We start from the raw sequence: 20752 nt of genomic DNA on the forward strand, positions 1-20752 counted from the left end.
TAACAGAACCAATTGTTGGATCTGCTCGCATTTACCGCAACATGGGGATAAGGGGCTAGGTTGGTATATTCACCCTTTACCTTTGACAACTGCTTGTTATGCTTCACTTAGAGCACTGTTCTTTGGCCGATGAAACGATAGCATCTTGGGGAACTTTGATGGCACTAATTTGAATAGTTTTGAGAAACGTGTTCTGACTCCCCTGGGATGCTCGCTTTTCGCAAATAGGAGTAAGCTCAATATTGCTTCTATTAGGCCTTCTGATAGACTGTCTCGTCCTTTCCAATCTTTGATTTCCTTTAAAATGGCTCCGATAGGCAATAAGGATGCCGTGCCTCCTTCTTATACTGTTAACCATAGCCCTGATTCAGTTTCTTTCTGCATACAGAAGAATGGCACCCGGTCAATGGGAGATTTTAAAGGTTGTGCCAACGTTGCAAATTTGACTGGGGAAGACAGACCTTTGTATGTAGGCGAACATATCTATTTTGTTTGCGGTAATGTAGCATTTCCATGGTTGCCCAGGGATTGGCAGGGAACTTGTTATCTAGGAATCCTGTTACCTGGGGTGTTTATAGCAAGTACTGTAGAGGTTTCGAAGGCTCGTCCGCGGCGGGACGAGAATGGCGACACTCCAGCACAGGTTTTAGGAGATGTAGCGAAATCATTCCTTCCATTCTTTGGGCAGATAGCGAATTCCGAGGATATCAGGAAACTAGCGAGAGTACTGGAGAGAACCATCAACCGGACCACAGATATACTCTATAATATGACTTTAGAGCATAAAGCGATCAGATTGGTAGCGCTTCAGAACCGGATGGCATTAGATGTCATTCTGGCTGAACGTGGTGGAGTATGTAAACTAGTGGGGTCCGCTTGCTGTGTTTTCGTACCGGATTCCTCCCCAACTATTTTTAAGGCAATACAGAATATGCACATTCTTAGTTCAGAAGTGCATGTTCCCGAGGGAAATTGGGATCTTAGCGCTTGGTTCTGGGACTTCTTGCGGTCTTGGGGTTGGAAAGTGCTTTCAGTCTTGCTGATTATTTTGGGAATTCTGCTATTTCTTTGTTGTTGTATCCAATGTCTACCAAGTATATGTTCAATGCTAGGGGGATGTTGCGCTCAGGCGATAGGTACAATAGGACATAAAGTGTATGCCCCGGATAAAACCTCTAAGGAGTATGTACTGAAAGAGATCTTAGTAAAAGATCTAATGGCGATAGATATTTCTGACAGCTATTCAGGGTGTATGGACAATGACACATGGAGTTATTTGCAGGGAGATCAGAAGTAGTTTAGCACTTGGCATAGGCCAAAAGGAGGGTTTGTCAAACTAGAAATTATATTGTGCCTCCTATTGCTATGAATATATGTATATTGGCCTACGCCAAGCTGTTAACAAGCTGCTTATAAACTACATGTGAATAAACTCGCATTGCAAGGTCCTGATCTTAGAAACCATGTAAACTGTCATTTTGGGTCAAGCCGCCATTTTAGGTTTTCTTGCTCTATAAAGTCACCATGTGAGCTAAAATGGTAGCCTATGTTATTCAGAACAGAACTCGATTGTCATGACCTCTGTACAGCTAATGTATAACTTGCCTGCAGGCCACTTGTTAGGGTCATGAGCTGAGACCTTGTCCTTCTGCTGACCTGTGTGCAATGGATTACCTGTATCACCGAAACTGATCTATAATTGAATGAGAACACCTGCTTAACTATTGTATAAATTAAGTCCCGCATTGTAATGTTAGCCCTAGAGCATACATTATTATCATTTCTTCTTGTTAATGTATAAACCTAAAATGAACTAGATTTGACCTAGCAAGGGACCCTAGAGCAGTAACTTATTTATGGAATGGTTAACCTGCAGAAAGGCTGGACAACAGGCTGGAGAAATGTATAAAAGCCTGACAGTTTCAGAGAATATTTGCACTCACTGAGCACACCGAACCACGCCGGAGTTTGCTGTGTTGTACTCAGGGTCGATAGCTATCTGAATTTTGTTCTGTTCTTTTGTAACTGGATTCAGTATAAAATAAAGTGCTTTTTATGTTCCTTTGTAACCTGTGTTTGGTGTGTTTCCTTTTTGGTTACCCTGCCTCATATTATTTCCTTGTTTTCACACTTCAATGATAATGTTGATACCACTGCGGCCCATACACCATTGGTCCGTTGCAATCCTCAGCAGCTGATCATGATTCCCACTAACCAAGGAAGGAAGGGTCCATTACCATTACCACCAAACTCTGAATGACACCCATAAGGTTTTCATAGGTTTGTCTTGGCCAGAACACTCTTACCTGACCAACAAAAGACACACATTAAAATCAACAACAGACCCACATATATGGACACATATAATTTACCCAGACACAAATACACTTAAACACATTACCACAGTCACCCATACGGACCATAAACACACAGACACACACTGCACCTTCCTTGAAAATACAAATACATTTGATAGATCGCTCTTACTCCTTTTCCATCCCCATACCACAGGCTGACTCTTGCAGTTCCATGTGCACCCTTGAACTAAAATATGCGGCCAACTTTCAAAGAAAGTGCATCTTGGGAGCAAAAAAAAGGTAAGTCCCCTCTGTGTCTTTTGCTCTGCTTTGTAAAAGTGCAGGTCCCATAGCCAGATTTGCCAGTAAAACCACGACCACAATTCCTGTCAAGCTTGTCAGAGACTGACTAGCAAATCAAGGTGCTCTAGAGTCTACATGTGAGTCAGGGCAATCAAGGGGGTGAACGACAAGGAATTGGCGACTGAGCAACGTGGGCAAGTGAAGGGGCGTGGGCGAGGTATGGGAAGGGAATTGAGTTAAGGGATTGTGCAACAGAGGAATTGAAGCCTGAAAGTTAATTGTAAGGAAGGGGTGAAGGGGCATCGAGGATGTGGTGCAAAGGAATGACACCGAAGTGTAATGGGGAAGGGAAATTGGGTAAATGAAGTAGTGATAAAACCTGGAAATGTAGATCAGCAGATTGAGATATGTGCCTAAACTTCATGTCACTGCAGAGATGGTGGGACTGGCTCAATCCCTTTCTTTTTTCAAAGAAGTAATGCATATTTTATGAACATATGGTTCATTAAGACATCCTTTATATTTTGTCAGGTGGCTTTATCCTGTGAATTGGTGCATGCAAGCCAGGATAGTGAATCATTGTACTGGTTTAGTCCTTGCATAATAACTTTCAGACTGCATTTTGTTGGTACTAATATTGAAGATTGACTAGGAGAAGAGAAACTCTCCTCTGCTGTCTAAATTGGAAACTGTGGAGCTAGTGTTTAAATCCCCACCGTATGTGAACTTGAATAAATCATTTTTTTATCACAGTGCCTGGTTTTCATTATTTGCCTGCAAGGAAAATCTCACTCAAATGAATATATAATCCATAGTGTTGCTCCATATATAAATATTACCCATTTATGAAATGCATATAAGGCGTTTGCCATGCCAGCACACGTGTGGCTCTTATAGCTAAGCTAGACCCATTGACTTGCCTCTACTAATTCATTCTCTAGCTCTTTACATTGGTATAAAACTAAAGATGGGATGGGATGAGATGGAGCCTGCCATCAAATTGCAACCTGGGACACAAGGAAGCCGGAGCTCAAATGCCATCTTTCACATTTCGCCAAATTATATTAAACTGGTGAAGCAATTTTACAATGTTGGGTATGTGGGCAAGTTTCCTCAGGGTCCAGGTTTCTAAGAAACCACAAACATAACTAAAAGATATGTTGCACAAAAGGAAAGTAATTGTTAACAAATGCCGACTACATATACTTGAGAATGTAAAGGTGGGGAAGGCGTCTGTTCCTTGTATGGCCGTTGTGTGGCGATGCAACCTTGGCAGTTATAAGCTGCTGACCCAGACGCTTACCGTGCCCTACCGGAGAATGCCCGTAGGTGGCGCTACTGCTTAGGCAGCGAGTTGTTGCTCTCCCACACACACAGAAAGCTGAAGCCCGGTGAATGTTTTCTGTAAAGTGCAACTTTGACGTAGTTGGCCTGACCTGGTGAGCGCGTGCTGCTTCTGGAGAGCGCGTGCACAGCAGGTCGGCAAGGGTGGCAGCTTCTCTCCCCGAGGAGACGGGCACTCGGTGAGTGGCGTTACCCCAACGGAAGGCTTCAAGGCGCTGGATTCGCCTTTAAAAAGGAGCCGGGAAGGGGTCCTTTTGCCAGAGCAAGGAGCAGCTCCCCCCCCCCCCCACCCGAGACTCTTGTGGTGTGTGGCTTCCCTTAGAGATAGAGGAGCCGAGGGCATGTGCCCCCCCTCTCCCCTTTGGAAAGAGAAACATACCACAAGGCGTGAGACACCCGCGTAGAGAGGAGGAGAGAGCATGGCACAGCGAGGAGGAGGTATGCTCGTGTTCCGGGCGTGGGGCACAGATAAGCAGGGACGCGGGCGGTGCGTTGGCATCCAGATGCCGTAGGACTTGTGCCCATGGACCCCACAGCAGGGTTTCCATTTGACCTGCACTGTTGTGCCTGTGGCCGGACCCGCTGCAGGAGTGAAAGATGTTGGCCACATGTGCAGCAATGCACGCGCTGATGGCCACAGCGTAATGTGGGGGCGGGGTTTGTTTTAATTTGTGTGGGGCGCGGGGATTGCACTGCCAGTTTCTCGCTGCTAACAATCTTCACCCTTCTCTGCAGTGAGAAAAATTAGATATGTACCCAATGCAGTGTGATCGGTTAGGCGGACCCCCCAAGGGGGTGCACGGCAGTGTTTGTTGCGATCTGTGCTCCACAGACACTTGGTGTCTGATGCGCGGTGAGGGGTGTGCCCTCCAAAGTACCGTCCTGCAGCTAAAAGGGCATCCAGAAAGTGGAACCCCTCTCCACCCCGCTCGCAACCCTCGTCTGTGGGAGGGACTGGGCATTGCATAAGAAAGACACTTGGGGCATGCAGGAGCACGACCAGAGAAGAAGGAATAGCGCTGCGAGGAGACGCTTTCAGCTTGGTGGGACTATAACGGAGAAGGAGGTCTATGCTAAGGGGGGGAAGCTTATGCGCCGTGCACTTGGGAGACAGCACACCATACGTGAGTAGCTAGTTCAGCACACCACGATCCATTCCAATCTGCAGGCCCTGTTTATTTCATTTGCATTCTGGAACGTAGAATTCCACGTTCCCCATTGTGAAAACGCAGACTACAAGTCCCAGAATGCAAAGAGAAGTATGCCTGAGAGAGCCGAGTGGTGCATGGCTTCCAGGGGGCTTGAGAGTTTACTGCAACTGAACGGGGGAGGGGGGCGCAAAGGGGTACACACTACAGGGAGTCACTCGCAGGCTGTGCATTCGGTTTCGGGGCAGTGGGGTAATATAGTGGGGAGCCAGCTAGGAGATCGGCCAGCAGGAAGACGCCTGGCACGTAGCTTGGTATGGGACCAACAGAGGAGGAACACTCTCCGAGGCCAGAGAGACAGGTGGGGTGGGACTATAGGGGGGCAGCTGGGAGGGGTGGGTCGCTCCATCCATTAACGTGTTGTCTGCTCTCACTTTCTGCAGGTCTGGAAGTGACCCCGGCCCCCTCCCCCAGATGAGTCGCATTTTCCACTGATCCTGGACTGCAGAGCTCGGCCGCAGCTCCGACTGGAACTTTTCAGGAAAAGCCGGCCTCCCGCAGGCACCTTCTGCCGCCCATTTCCTATTTCATAACTTCTATATGTTCCTGACTCTCCCCACTGCTCCCCAATAACCGAGCCTCGCATTTCCTTCCTGGTACCGGAACTTGTGGATTTTTGGGAGCCGGACGCGATGGTTGCAGTCCGGAGTCGCCTGGCGCAGCCTGGGCGTTAAGGCAGAGTCTAGGGTCGCCTCTCTTTGGGGGGAGCCCCCGCCATGGAGCTGCGGGTGCTGTGTGGCGTCCTCTACTGGCTGCTGTTGCCCCTCTCCCTTCTTGCAGGTAAGTCCTATGTCTTCAATGTTCCTTTTCCGACCACCCCAGTGGCGACTAGCCCGAAAGCCCCTCGCTCCGACCTCATTATTATATAAAGCACCCACAACATTGTTTCTAAGCGCTATAGCTGTCAACGAGAGCAAGCTTGACCAGTGGGAAGGTGGCACCCTGTAGTCGTGTGGTAAAGCGGGGCTTACGTTCTTTGATCCAAAGCTGAACCCGCACCCACGGGATGACCCAAGCCAGCTTCCTTACCAACACAATACACGAATGGATGTGGGGTCGTGTGGTGGCCGTGGGTTCAAGTCTAGATGGGTACACCCAAGTAAGACAGCCCAGGGGACGAACTGTGCGAACCCCGTGAGGCTGACTACGTCTTCCCCATATCACCCAAAGTTGATCAGGACGTGTGGCAAGTGTCAGTGCGCACTAAACAGAAAGTGGCGGTTGTCTGATCTGCAAAAAATAGCTGAGCGGGTAATGCTCCTGTAGAAGATGATGTGTGTAACGTGTTCCTCATTGGCTTTACCATTCCACGGGTGGCGTAACATACCCTGCGTGATGTGGGCAAGGAAATCACGTGTTTAAGAGAGAGTTGAGTTTGTGTTGTGCGCTGTATGAAGTGCTTGGCAATGATATTGGGTGGGGGGCGTTTAGGGTGGGATTAAGCATATCGGTCTGCTGCTGCGGCTGCTGTTCTAGGGCGTGAGGGAGTTCGCATGGCTGGGAAGGCTCGAGTATGGCGCTGGGTGCCTGCAGCCTCCCGTAGACTTGCACGCAATCGGCTGATAAGTGACCCAATTACCTGCCCCCTGCCGGTGGAACCTCATCGGCTCTGCCAGGGATCCTCGCGCCGACCGGAAGCGCAGCCACAGGTCACGCAGGGCCCTGACGTCCATGGTCTCTGGCGGGTGACTGAGCAGAGCCCCCGGGGCTGCAAGAATTCCTCCCTCTGTGCAAGCGTTCATTATAATAATCATAGCTGTACTTTAATAGCACGCAATAAATATCTCTTCCGGGGGTCTGGGCGCATCCAGAGTTCCGCAAGAGTCTTGCTGGTGGCCAGCAGCTATGGCATACAGATGCTTCTGCCAGTCCCATGCCATATGTACGCAGCGTGCCCAGCCCGGGTTCTTCCTGGTACTTGCATGATATCAAGGCGAGATGGTGCACAATGGTGCAAAGGGCGAGGACCGGGGTGGGTGGGATACCCGCAGTCGACATTTGGCATCTTGGGGTCGGTGGCAGTAGTCTGTCCATAATGAAATAAGGCGGTGTCGGTTGTAACACATAGCTTCCATGCAGATGTGCGCAAGCCCACTGAGTTAGTACGGCGTTTTCCTTTTTCCTCCTCGCCGTCCCGCGCTTGCTCCAGGAGAGAGGGCCTCGGCCTCCCCGTTTGTTCATAATGTGTTTGTTGTTATAATGCAGCACTAGCTAGCGCTGCGTAGAATGAGCCAGGGCCCCTCCCACGCTTATTTCGTGACTGTTGGGCCATAGCTTGTTTATATTGTTTATATTGGGATGGGACTACATTGCCAGAGGAGGGGAGGGGAGGTGGGGGGAGCGAGGGGGATCAGAACACAAGGCTGCACCTCACCTGTGTCCATTCTCTTCCATAAAAAAACAGAGAGGCAGTCAAGACGCATGCCAAATTTACTAGACATTTCCACATATTAGCTGCAGTAATTCCTCCCCTTCGCTTTCAGCTGATTTCAAATTATTAAAACTGTCACCAAAGCAAGTACAAAAGATGGCGGCGTCCCATTCGTGAATGTTCTCCAGAGATCAGTGGCACAGTAAGCCAAGAGCTTGGGTCGCAGTCTGATTGGTCATTGCGTACCTCTGTGCACGTTCGCTTCCTCCAGGGACTGTGTGGCCCTTGCATACTTGCCGCATTTTATCAGTCGCCTCCATGCTAATTGTACTTTGCATGCTGGGACTTGTAGTTTTGGTGTTTCCGTCCATGCTACATATGAATAGCAGCACGCAAGGTGTAGATGGCTAAGAAGAGCCACGACTAGATAAAGATGCCTTTCATCACCTGTATTCCGTTACCTTTTTTTAGGGCCCATAAAATAGTGTCCAGAAATTGATAGTATGCTTGCTGAAAAGAGCGGGAACTTTTTTGTAAGGCAAGCTTATGTATACTCTAAATTTCCAGGAATGGGTCTATTTTAAATTCTTGATTTCCATAAAGGATGCCTATGTTTTGAGTTCATGCGCATTAATCGTCTGAGCTTTTTGATTTTTCCACAAACCAAAGAATCGCCTTATTTGGTGCAGTGCGGCGTCCGCCTCAGGTGGGCTTGGCGCACTGTCGAGCCAACAGACCCGCATCACACAGCTCAATAGGGCCTTGGAATCCTCAACAAAACCCCACGTTGTAGAGCCTTCCCTTGGAATCCTCAACATAACCCTATGTTGAATGTTGTGATTTTTGGCGAGGCCTGGTCTGACCTTCAGACCAATTCCCGGAGTTGGTGGTTCCCTTGTGACGAAGGGACGGGGAAACGGGAATGGAAAAAGCCGCAAATCCTTACGCGGAAAGGGGTCGTTCATCCAATCTTATAAAAGGAGATTCTGTTGGTTATTCAGCATCCAAGGTGAAGGTTGTCCATTTTATTTTAACTCTTAACCCTAAAAAATGCCTTTTTTTTTTTTTTTTGGAAGGACCCATAATACGTACCAATGACATCAAACATATGTCGCTTACCTGGTTTTCCAGCATGCATGTTGTCCCCTCCCCTGCACTTGCGCAATCTCAATGTCACCTGGCCTAGTAGGATTGTTGTGTCTGTCTTCCCTCTCTTACCTCGTCGTGCCTTGAAACACTTGGGTATAGGCGCGTTCTAAATGCCATATCATACTATTTTATGTCTCCCTGGTTGGCTCTTTGCTTCGGTTCGGCCTATTGTGTCTGGTGTTTTTCTTTACCTCTCCTGATCCTGCAGCCTCCAGCTTCTGTTTGGCCTCTCCCTTGTGGGCTCCACCATTGGTGCTCTACTCTCATGAACCCGAGTAGCCCTGTAAGATCGCTCCACTGGCTTCCTGTACAACCAAAGGATCCTTTTTAAGGCCCTCTGTCTTGTTTTTAAGTGTCTCCGCGGTTTGGCCCCTACGTATTTGGTCTCTAAAATTACTCCCTATCACCCAGGACTTCTTCGCTCGTCCGCCCAAAACCTGTTGGTAGTACCCACATCCCACTCCGTGTACAGAGGCGATGGAGGTTCTTCCGTGCTTGGAACGCTCTTCCTTCTGACCTTCGGAGCCTTGACTCCCTTCCATTATTTCGGAAGATGCTTAAAACTCAACCCTCACTATGCAGCCCTTTTTACCCTGGTTCTCCTTCATTTAACACCTGTGCCCAGGTACAGTTTCTGTTCGGTTTTTCTCTTCGGGGAAATAAGGGCAGTATAAATAAATCAATATTAGTCAGATGTTTGTTGCAAGCATGTTGAGTGTGGTTGCTTAGCCGTCAAGAGGTAACGCAATGTCCACTCACGTGTTCTAACCTGGATGGGCATTGGGTTGGAATCTGTGCCACCTATTTAATTATATGTGCTGTTGGTAAGCATTCGTGCCGTCGAACTGTAAAGCATGAACGGGTGAACTTGATATAGCTCCCAATATCAGCTGAGTGGCCTCAAGGCCCGTGGGTTTCAGTGTTCGTTGAAGGTGAAACACTGAAGGCAACATTCTTCTATCTAGGCCAGGGTTATCTAACTCCAGGCCTGGGGGGCCGGAATCCTGACATTGCGCAATACTTGTACCCCCAGCTACTGCGAAATGCCTGTAAAGATCCCTGTGTTGTCTATCCATGAATCCTGCCTAGTAATGTGTCCCAGCCTCCTATCGCCATCTTCGTTCTTTGCTTTCCCTCGGATCCTTGGCGGCCTGCTCCCGGGCTTCGTGGTCCTCAGTCTGCCCATGTTCTTTGGGCTCCTCACATGGGGTATGGAAGATCCCCCAGGCTCTCTGGCAGATTGCCGCTATGCCCTATACATCTGCCTTCCAAACTCCTACTGGAGACAATGCACCCCTCGCTCTGTCCATGAGGCCTGACCCAAGCATCGTCATTGTTGCCCTCGCTCCACAGTCTGCCCCCAACACCCCTGACATACCTGTCCTCTACAGGCGCGGTAGCATGCATGGAGTAAGGGGACCCTTAGTGTTGGCCACAGTCTCAGATCTCTGGTTCTAAAATAAAATGCTGCCATTGCAACATTTCACTGAGGTCTGCTACGTCTGTAATTACACAACTGGGTGTATTCCCGCCTCCAAAGACCTGTCCTCCTCTCCCCACGGGATGCTATCCACTGTAACCCGCAGCATGTTGGCCCATGTTTAAGCACTATATGCAATGGACAGCATTTTTTGGCAAGCCCGGTCACAGACCATTGCGATGTTCCAAATGTGTCAATGCTGTGCTGGTGCAGTCACCATGTTCCACAATACACATGACAGTTTGCCACCCAGAGGCAATCCATGTTCCTACCTCCGCCTGTAGGCCGTGAAGGGCTGTAGGAAATCCACTGGATGAGGAGAGACTTTTGATCTGCAGCAATTGGGATTCTCTGAAACTTGTCACAAATGCAATCTCTTGCTTCAATAGAGTATGGACTATCCATTGCCACGTAACGATAAGCTCTTGACTCTCAGGACCCGGATCTGTACAGATCCATGCACACAATAAGTTCGGATTCTAGATGGTGATCTCAAAGTCGGTCCTCTGTGAGGTCCACACCAGGATTTCATGATATCCACACAACATAGGGGGGAATTTAAGTGGGAGTTGGTACATAAACTGTGGTTCTTTTCCAAACATGGTCTGGTCGCAGACTGGATTTGGAGGCCACAACCATCTCAAGACGAACCAAACCATGGATAGCAGCTTCGGGTAGCGGCACTCCTGCATAATGCCCCAGAGTGAACCTCAGCAGTGAGTGGCACAGTGCGACCCCCCGCTAGCACTCGCCATTCCATGCACTGGCCAGCCTTCGCGCATTCTGTGACTAACCTGGGCGCAGGCCTTCTCCCTCATCCATAACCACCGGCATACAGAATACTTCATACGTGACTGCATTGCCGAAGCATGTGTGGCATCTGGACAGCATTGCGCCATTTCATCTGCCTGGCTTGCAACATCGCTGAACCGCTCTCCAATTAAGAGGTGCTGACGTTTTAACGCCTTCCTTAATTTTTTCGTCTCTGCAGAGAGTATTTTGTTAACATTCCCATTCACTGTGCGTATTTAAAAAAAAAAAAAGTTTTGCTGCATTACGATTTTTTTCTTTTTTCTTTTACATTCAATATAATGCCTACAATCTGATGTCCTTGACAGCCTGTTTTGCCACTCGGATGTATGGCGCTTCGAGCCTCTTTTGCCTAAATCTATGGCGAGTTAACATATTGAATTTGCCTGCATAGACTCTAAGATATCTCAGAGCGTCAGGTTCACAGTGCAGAAATGTTTAGGGATGGTGTCTGGCTTGGGATGACCCAGGCGTCTGGAAGGACCTAACGTGAACATTTCACATATAGTTGGCATGTAAGTTATACATTTTCACTATATAAGTAGTTTTCATAATGTTCTGTTTTATATTCTGATTTCTTGATACAAAACGTTCCACAATCGTCAAATAGTATTACATAAAAATACGTTTTTATTCTGGAGACATAGGCATTCTTAGGATGTCCAATGCATTTCGGTCCTTACTCACTAGTGAAGAAATGTTATCACAACCAGCAAGTTACACATCCCAACGGGGCCAATTCCACCTTCCAGTCGTTCGTGGTGATTAAGTTGAGGCGTGCAAGTGGGGCAATAGTAGGAACTATGTTTTAGAAGCAAGAGAAACATCCGAATATGCCCCCCATTCTAAATGTTTCAATGTTCTAGCACCCAGCATATTTATTGTAAATTGTATAGATTTTCAAACGCTTGAAACATGCAAGATTGGCAGGGCTTTAAGTGGGTGGGGGCTAGCCAGGGCAGTGCCCTGGCAGCCTCGAAAAAGTGCTTTGGGGCTCTATGCTCCCCACGACTAGCCCTAAACCCACCAACCCTCTCAGACAGCCCTTTCACTCCACAGAGCTGCATGGTTAAAGGGCTGCCAGCTGGGGTCTGCGCGTCTGATGAGAAAAAAGGAGTGACAGTAGCACCACAAGTATGATAAAAGTACCCCCCTGCCTCGCCTTTTGTTTTTTAATCAGAGGTGCAGACCCCCCTTTAACTGCTGGCTACGTGGAGTTAAATGGCTGCCTGAGGGCATTGGCACCTCTCCTGAAGAAACAAAAGGCGAAATGGAGCACAATATTATTGCTTTTGATGCGCGCCCTTCTCCTTAATAGGAGCCTTTGATACAGTCTATTTTGAGATTCTTATCTCAAGACTTTCCGCAGTGGTTCAGATATCCAATGAGTCACTGCAATGGTTCATATCCTTTTTGAATAATCTAACCCAGCAAGTTAAATTGGGGATATTTATCTCCAATTTCCTACCAATTAAATGTGGCGCGCCCCAGGTCTCCTCCCTGTAACCATTGTTACTTAACATATTCACTCTTTTATGGTCACCATCTCGGAATTCGGCTTACATTACCATTCCTCCGCCGTTGATACACAGATTTATGTTCGGTTAAAAGAACCCATGGAAGCAACTGAAAGAGTGTTAGCATGTGCTAGCAAAATAAAGAGCTGGATGTTGGCTAACAAGCGCCAATTAAAAGAAAACCGAGATCATTTTATTTGGACCTAAGACAAAATTGGCTAAAACCTTGGAACATCTGCCCTGCCCAGAACTCTTTCAGGTCGCCACACCATTTGCAACTAAGGTAAAGAACCTTGGATGCACCTGGCAGGCAAACCTAAGCTGTAATCTGCAGGTAAACGATATAGTAACATCCCTATATTACCATCTTAAATTGCTAAAACCTTTGCTACTGCTGATTTTACACAGACCGTCCATTGATTGTCGGTGCACTTGTTAATTCGGTATCAGGTAATAATATCGCTATTGTTGTGGCGATATTATTTGGGTGACCATACATATGTGGACAGGGGCAAAAACATTTTAAAAAAAGAAAAAAAAAGTTTGGGGGTTGCGGGGGTCCCCCCCCGCATGTTCCATGCAATAATGTCATCACAAAAAACGGCAATTTTTCGGCAATATTTTTGCATGGCGAGATTTTTGTGGCAACATTATTACATGGGACCGTTAATTCCAGGTTACGTTATTGCAATGCCCTTTTAATGGGAATCCCAAAAAGTCAAATCCAGCGCCTGCAGGTTGCTCAAAATGCAGCCATTAGGCTGTTTTTTTCATTGACCTGACATTCACAAATGTCCCATTTCTGGAGGAACCTCCACTGGCTGCCAATACAGCAAAGGGTGTTGTTTAAGACCCTTTGTATGACTTTTAAATGCCTCCATGGGACTACCTCGAGATATCTTGTATCAAAAATCTAATCTGATCGCTGTCTCCGATCGTCAGGACACCTATTGGTGGTTCCTCCATCAAGATCTGTGACCTGGGGTGATGGACGCTTTTCCTGTGCAGGGCCCCGAGCATGGAATGGCCTGGCTTGCGACCTTCGCAAAATCGATTCCCTTATTGAATTTAGGAAAAGCTGAAAACGTATCTCTTTGATTAAATGTGTTTGATAATGCTGGCCTTCTGGTTGTCCTTGTTACTCAATCTGTGCCCAGATGCAATTCTTTGCTTGTTTCCAAGTCGGATGGGCGCTTTACAAATACAAAAATTCAATTAAGTTTTAAATCGGAGGCTGTGACCTCAGCAAGCAGCCTGCTGGTGGAGGACGAAAGCCTGTAGATAAGAATCAAAAGGAGAGGGGCGCACCAAAAGGAAAGATAGCCGTGTGCTCCATCTCTCCTGCTTGGCTCCCACTGCCAAGCAATTTCACGCATCCTCTCCTTCAGGTAGAACACTGCCCCTTAATTGAGATACCCCTCGAATCCAGGGGTGGACTGGGAACAAAAAGAGGCCCTGGAAATAATTATTGGGGACCAAAAGAGGCCCTGGAAATAATTTGCTAAGTGGTCCATTTGACACATTTTTAGCAAGTCCAATGCTTTTCCTGTGAGAAAATTTGGAAATACCACAGAAAAGAGGCCCAGGGTGCACAGGCCCACCGGGAAATCTCCAGAGTTCCCTATAGGCCAGTCCACTCCTGCTCGAATCCTTCCACTTAAAGGACTGAAGATTGACATCATAGTAATATCTGGTTTCATATAGTGTACTGTCATAATGTTCATTATTACAGCCCGTTCAATGGTACTCGAATTATAAAGGGCAGAGACAACAGTGACAGGTTTTTACTGGCTTGCCTCATGTCAGCGGTGGGCACTAAACCATGAGATCTATTCCATTGGCGATGACTGGAAAGTGATGTCCCCTATGTTCAGGCTTCATGACCTTGTCCTGACCCTGGTACCCCGTCTGGAAGTTAATGGTGGGATGGTAATCGCGCATGCATGTTCCTCCAACCTCTGCTAAAGATTCCAGGGAGCAGGGCTAGATTGCCCTATTCTCCACCCCTACACCCTCTCCCATTGGCCAATGCTTGCTTGTTCTGGAGCAAGATCAGTCGCTAACCTGTGACTGACTTTACCCTCCGCTCTAAGGGCTTCACGGGAGACCTGCTCCATTGAATAAATCTCATGACCTTCGATTAGATCCATTTCGTTCAAGTGCGCTCTCTCCCTTTGCAAGGTTTTTACTTTGGATTCCTGTTCATCTTGCCGTTAAAAAAAAAAAAAAAGATATGTTTATTGTGCATTTGTAAGGCGCTTATACATCAAGTAAATTGTGTTTCAAAGAGCCCGCAGGGAGGGAACAAGGGAATGAAAATGAAATTTAACAATGAAAGATGGAGGCTGACTTACTAGGCCTTGTGAGCATTCAGAATGTGCAAGTGCAGACAGAGGGAGAGAGGCAAGAGGCAGTGGAGGGGGGGTAAGTGCAAGGTGTACCAAGAGGGAAGTGCTAGGGAGTGAGCCGATGTGAGTGGTCAGCTGCCAATAAAGCACAGGCCTGTGGGTGCCAAGGCAAGTGCTGGGATCAAGCAGAGGTTGAAGGCGATTTGGGTCCTGGCTTCCGACACCCAGAGGACACATAAGGGGCCTGGTCACCAATCTCAGCAACTGTTAGCAGAGGACGGAGGAAGTGAAAAGTAAAGATTTGAGGAGATTCGGCTCAAGAGGAAGGGGGAGGCTGATCCATAGGAGGGAGCCTGCTGAGGAAAGAGATCGGCCACCAGTTTGTTCGCTGTTTAGTGAAGCACTTAACACAGATTTGGTGCTGGAGGAACGTAAAGATCTGGAGGGAGAGTATTTAGTGAGAGCGAGTTGTAGATAGTGTGGTCCCCGGTCCCAGACAGCCTAATGGATGATGCAGAAGGATTTGAATTTGATCCTTGCAGCAACCAGGTGCCAGTGCAGAGTTTTAGGGCCGGAGAGATGCTGTTCCTGGGCTTGAGGCCAAAGATAAGTCTTGCAGCCCTATTTTGGATTAGCTTGAGGGGATGTAGAGATGAAGATGGTAGATTAAGGACGAGGCCATTCCAGTAGTCTAGCCTAGAGAGTATCGGAGCTCTTAAGACATTGAGCTTCTGGAGGAAGTAGGGAAAGGAAGGATTCCTTTGAGGAGGTAGAGTTGAAAGTGGGTCTTCTTGGCAAGGTTCTGAATGTGAGGGAGGAAAGAAAGAGAGTAGTCGAAGATGACTCCAAGGTTTCTGGCTTCAGCTGAAGGGGGAGAGCCCATAGAAGATGGCCAGAGTGAGGGGTAAGAAAGAGGGAGCAGGAGTCCCAATATGAAGGATCTCAGTCTTGCTGGCATTGAGGCAGAGATCATTGGAAGTGCTCCAGGACTGGATGGCAGATGGAAAATCAGGAGTGATGGAAGAAGTAAGGAGAGGGTCAGATGAAAGCTTGAAGATGAGTTGTGTGTCATCTGGATCAGACCACCATATGTTCCATGCCGTTGGTATTGCATCCCGATTGCCTCTTTCACACTGGCCTCTCTTTTAGCACATTAGCCAATATGTCATCTCTTTTCACACTTAGTGATTTCCTATTTACAGTACCTTTTTTGGATAAAATTGCTCCATGTACATATAATTTGAATCAGGTGTTTCACTATAAAGCCCTCAGTACTTTGCATTTTAGAATCATGGACAGCTTTTGCAATGTGTTCAGTGTTTCTTGTTGAGGAAATCCTTAATGCGAACCTCGGTCTCATCTGACATTCATCCATCTTCATGCGTGGCCATTGCGCTGCCTGGTTTGGAACCACAACTCTTTAATGTTTTATTTGGGTTTATATACCATGAAATGAGCTAGGAAGCAACCGAGCACTGTACAAGTAGTTTGGGGTTAACAGTGGTCCGTGGATGGGAGGTGACAGGTTCTTGTAGCTTGGATATCCCATACTGGAAGCAGGTTAGGTGACCCAAGGTGTTCTATAAAGAGCACTGTCTTGAGTACCTTCTTGAACTCCAGAGGCGTTGGACAGTAGAGATTGCGACAAGCATGGTGTTCCAGCAGGCAGGGGCCTAGCAAGAGAATGCCTGACTTCTCTTTGCATGTCAGTTTGGTCTCCAGCGTTGCGTAATAATTTGGCCCTTGGGGACAATTTATATCCTCCGTGTCTGGGAACCTTCTTCCTTTATCGTAGTGGTAATGTTCTGTGAACAGAACAACACACCCTTCAGATCTCTCATGGTCGTGTTTATTTTGTAAATAATATTAAAGCTATAACGTGCTTTAAACCTCTAGTTCAGGGTTGTCCAACTCGATAGCCGGAAATCTGGCGGGTTTTTAGGATATCCTACATTAATATTCATGAGCCAAAATTAGCATATATTGAAATCACTATGTAAATTTGTCTCATGAATATTGAGTGGTATCCTGAAAATCTAACATGGATCCGCCCCTCGAGGCCGGTAGCTAGACAACCCTGCTCTAGTCCAATCGTTTGCAGAGCATTATCCTCCTTTCCAGGATCACATGTGTCCTGATTTGTAGTACGTTACACCATGAAATAACACGCAGACGCGGAGCCTTCATTCAACACGTCTTTATTCTTTAACACACGATCTCCGAAGTCCCCACCCTACGTCATATCCCGTCCCTCCCCTTCCTGCTGCCCCGTGTTCCCTCACACGTGACAAGGGAGGAATGTGACGACATCACACCCCCCCGATACTAAACATTAAGTTCACTATCAGGGCATCTCCTCAATGAGACGCGGTGGTCGACGTCGGGATCTCTGAGGCCTCCAGTTACTTCTTTCACGCGACTCCTGAGATGTCCAGCGGAGCTCATCAGTGTCGGAATTTTCTTGGTCTCCTTCGTAGGGTGCATCTCGCATCAGAGTGTCCATTGGTATGCACGGTTCGATCAGTGGTATGATCCCGGGCATCTTTTTGAAATGAGAGCTGTTTCTTGTTATTGTGTGCGCTGCTCCCTCAGCTGTGATGAGAGAGCCTTTCCTCTGTGTGATGGTGAGGGGCTCTGCATTGAACGACGCCATGTTTTTGCGGTGTTGGGGCTGTCGCACTACGACGATGTCTCCTGGCTCCAAATTATTATCCTCGGCCCTCCTTCTCTTGTCTGCCATGGTTTTCATATTCATTTTCTGGGCCGCATCATGTAGTCTCATTTCAGTGTCTCCTTGGTACCGTTCTTCCTCTAGTTCTATGTGCGGTAGTCTGGTTCGCACATTCCTGCCAAACATGACTTCTGATGGTGACTTGCCAGTGGTACTGTGTGGGGTGTTTCTGTAGTCTCTCATTAATTTGCATAATAATTTTTCCAGCGGCTCTCCCGTCAAACAAGCTATTTGCGTGGTTCTTTTAATACTTCCCATGAACCGTTCAACTGTGCCGTTCGCTTGAGGCCACAGCGGTGTTACTTTCCTGTGGTGGAAGCCCATGTATTCGGCAAAGGTTTTAAAATCTTGTCCAGTGAATGGTGGTCCATTGTCCGATTTTACTACCTTTGGAATTCCGTATGTGGCAAACATCCTGTCCAATGCGGGGATAGTGTGATGTGCTGCTGTTGATGACACAATTTGGGCGTCTGGGAATCTCGAGTATTCATCGATGACCACCAAGACATATTCACCCCCTTCCAGAGGACCATAATGATCTACGGCAATTTCTTCCCAGGTTCCGTTGGGCAAATCAGTCATTTTGAGGGGTTCTGGTCTGGTTTGGGGGTTAAGAACTACGCACGTGGGACATGTTTTCAGTAGTTCTTCCACTTGAGTATCCATCTGAGGAAACCATACCCTTTGTCTTAACATCCTTTTTGTGGACATTATTCCTCGGTGTCCTTCATGTGCAAGATCAAGGACTCTTTTTCTTAGTGAGCGAGGAATAACCAGTTTTGTCCCCTTTAGTAAAAGTCCCTCTGTTTCTGCAAGTTCTTCCTTTACCGTGAGTAAACAGGTGATGTCTTGCTTGGTTTCTTCTTCTGCACTTTCCTTGAGTTGTTTTGCTTGTTTCCAATGTCCTGTTTCAAGACATCTCATAATGATCTGTATTGCGGGGTCCAGATTGGTTTCTCTGGCTATTTGTTCCATATCCAGTCCTTGTGGTGTGCATTCTTGGACCACATACATAATGTATTGATCTGCAATGGATGGATCGGAGTGGCAGTCTTGATTGGGATGGCGTGAAAGAAAATCTGCTGGATTCTGTTCCTTTCCGGGTCGATGAATAATGTTGAATTGATAGTCCTGTAGCCTTAAGGCCCATCGAGCTATTCTGGGAGGCATCTTGGCTTGAGCATTGCCGTAGATGAATAGTAGTGCCTGGTGGTCGGTGACTATGGTGAAAGGTTTTCCATATAGGAACAGATGAAAATGTTCGCATGCCCACACGACCGCCAAACCTTCCTTCTCCGCTTGTGAATACGCTTGTTCAGTCTTTGAGAGGCTGCGACTGGCATATGACACTATGTGTATGGTCTGGTCATCCTTGTGATCTAGTTGAGTTAGAATGGCTCCTAGGCCGACTGGACTAGCATCCACTATCAATTCCGTGTGTTTCTGTGGGTCAAAGTATGCCATGTTTTTGGCATCAGCGATGCGATCCTTGCTGATTTGGAACGCCCGTTGGCATTCGTCCGTCCATCGGAAATCGACGTTCAGTTTGGTGAGGGCTCTCAAGGGTGCACTGACGGATGCAAAATCCTTAATGTATCTCGTGCAATAGCTTGCCAGACCAAGAAATGATCGCAAGTCGGTGACAGATGTCGGTGGTGTTGTGTTTGTGAGTGCGTTGACTTTCTCGGGATCTGGAGTCATCCCATTTTTGGAGAAGATGTGACCGAAAAATCGCAGGGTTGGTTTTCTGAATTCACATTTGTCCTTATTCAGGGTGAGGTGTGCTTCTTCCAGCGCCATGCATACGCGCATGAGGGTGTCGTCGTGCTGTTCTTGGGTCTGTCCAAACACTAGGATGTCATCACTATAGTTCAGACAATTCGGTACGTGCTTTATTATATTGTGAATTTCAGACTGAAATATTTCGGCTGCTGAAGAAACTCCAAAACTGAGCCGCTTGTATCTGTAGAGGCCCAGGTGAGTAGCAAAAGTGGTAATGTACCTGGACCTTTTGTGAAGTTCCAACTGATGGTACCCCTTATTGAGGTCCAATTTTGAAAATACTGTGGCTCCGTTGAGCAAATGCACCATGTCTGTTATTCTGGGAGATTGATGACGTTCTCTTAAGATTGCTTCATTTGGTCTTCTCATGTCCACGCAAATGCGAATGTCAGCAGAGTCTTTTTTCGGGACTGGTACAATGGGGGATACCCAAGGAGTGGGGCCTTCAGCAGGTTCGATTATGTCCGCTTCCAAAAGTTCCAATAATTCGTTTTCTACTTGCTTCTGTATGTTGATGGGAATACCACGGTAGTGTTGTGCTACCGGAGGGATGTTGCTGTCTATGTGTAGTTCAATTTGTCTGTCCTTCAATTTTCCAAGTCCTCTGAATAACGCAGGGAAAATCTTGTCAATGTTGGCAGTGGGATCTAGGTGCTTATGCATCATGAGTCTGTACAAAACATGAATTAGACCCATGTCGACTGCGGACTTGTAGCTAAGAATGCATCCACTATCCGTGGCTGCTTCGAGGACATGCATGGGTATTTCCTTTACGTGATCTTTGTATCGACATGATGCCGTGAAAAAGCCTTTACAAGGTAGTGGCGTCTTGGAGCCATATGGAAAAATGAGTGCTCTCGCTGGTTGTAGTCGTGGTGCATTTGGCATGTTGTTGTACACTTCCTCACTCACTACATTTACAGTGGCTCCCGTGTCGACCAGAAATTCAGCAGCCACTTGGTTGACATTGATGATGAGAGTAGGGCTATTCTCTTTCGCCGTAGGGTTTCCCAGTGCATATAGGTAGCCTTTTATCCTTGGTTCTCCTTTGCGTGGATTTGATTCCTTCTTGGGTTTGTCCTCTGAGGAGGTGCTGGAGATGCTGTCAGAATGTGATTGTTCCACCAGACACCTGACATATCGCCGGGGGCGTCTTCTCCGCCCGGAGGATGAAGGTTTGTTGTCGCGCCACTCATGTGTGGGTTTTGATTGTCTTCTATCTGACAGTTCCTCTCGTTGTCGGCGGCGTGATGCGTCATTCTGGTAGTGTGACTCGCGATTGGGACTCATACGCCTGAATTCTTTTTCTGGTGATGAGCGTCTGTTCCTTCCACTCCCTCTGATTTTGCTGCGATAGATGAAACATACAGCTTTGTAATGATTTTCCCCTCCGCAGGCAGAACAGATCTGAC

General features: G+C 47.3%; 1 protein-coding gene across 5 annotated transcripts in view; it reads left to right on the forward strand.

Moving 5' to 3' along the window:
- The first annotated feature begins 4011 nt into the window (after window positions 1–4011).
- The window catches only part of PIEZO1 (piezo type mechanosensitive ion channel component 1 (Er blood group)), a 960480-nt gene continuing 943739 nt past the window's right edge, over window positions 4012–20752 (forward strand). For 3 of the 5 annotated variants that reach the window (XM_069635852.1, XM_069635881.1, XM_069635891.1), the window contains exons 1-2: window positions 4012–4123; window positions 5536–5932. In XM_069635852.1, coding sequence (XP_069491953.1) covers window positions 5869–5932 — 64 coding nt within the window. In that variant the 5' untranslated portion in view covers window positions 4012–4123; window positions 5536–5868. Of the gene's footprint in view, window positions 4124–4281; window positions 4383–4752; window positions 5069–5535; window positions 5933–20752 lie in introns of those variants that run through there. The other 2 variants (XM_069635871.1, XM_069635862.1) reach the window with 2 other exon arrangements.

Source organism: Ambystoma mexicanum, chromosome 1q (genome assembly GCF_040938575.1).
Source record: "Ambystoma mexicanum isolate Mex_15411 chromosome 1q, UKY_AmexF1_1, whole genome shotgun sequence".
NCBI lineage: Eukaryota > Metazoa > Chordata > Amphibia > Caudata > Ambystomatidae > Ambystoma > Ambystoma mexicanum.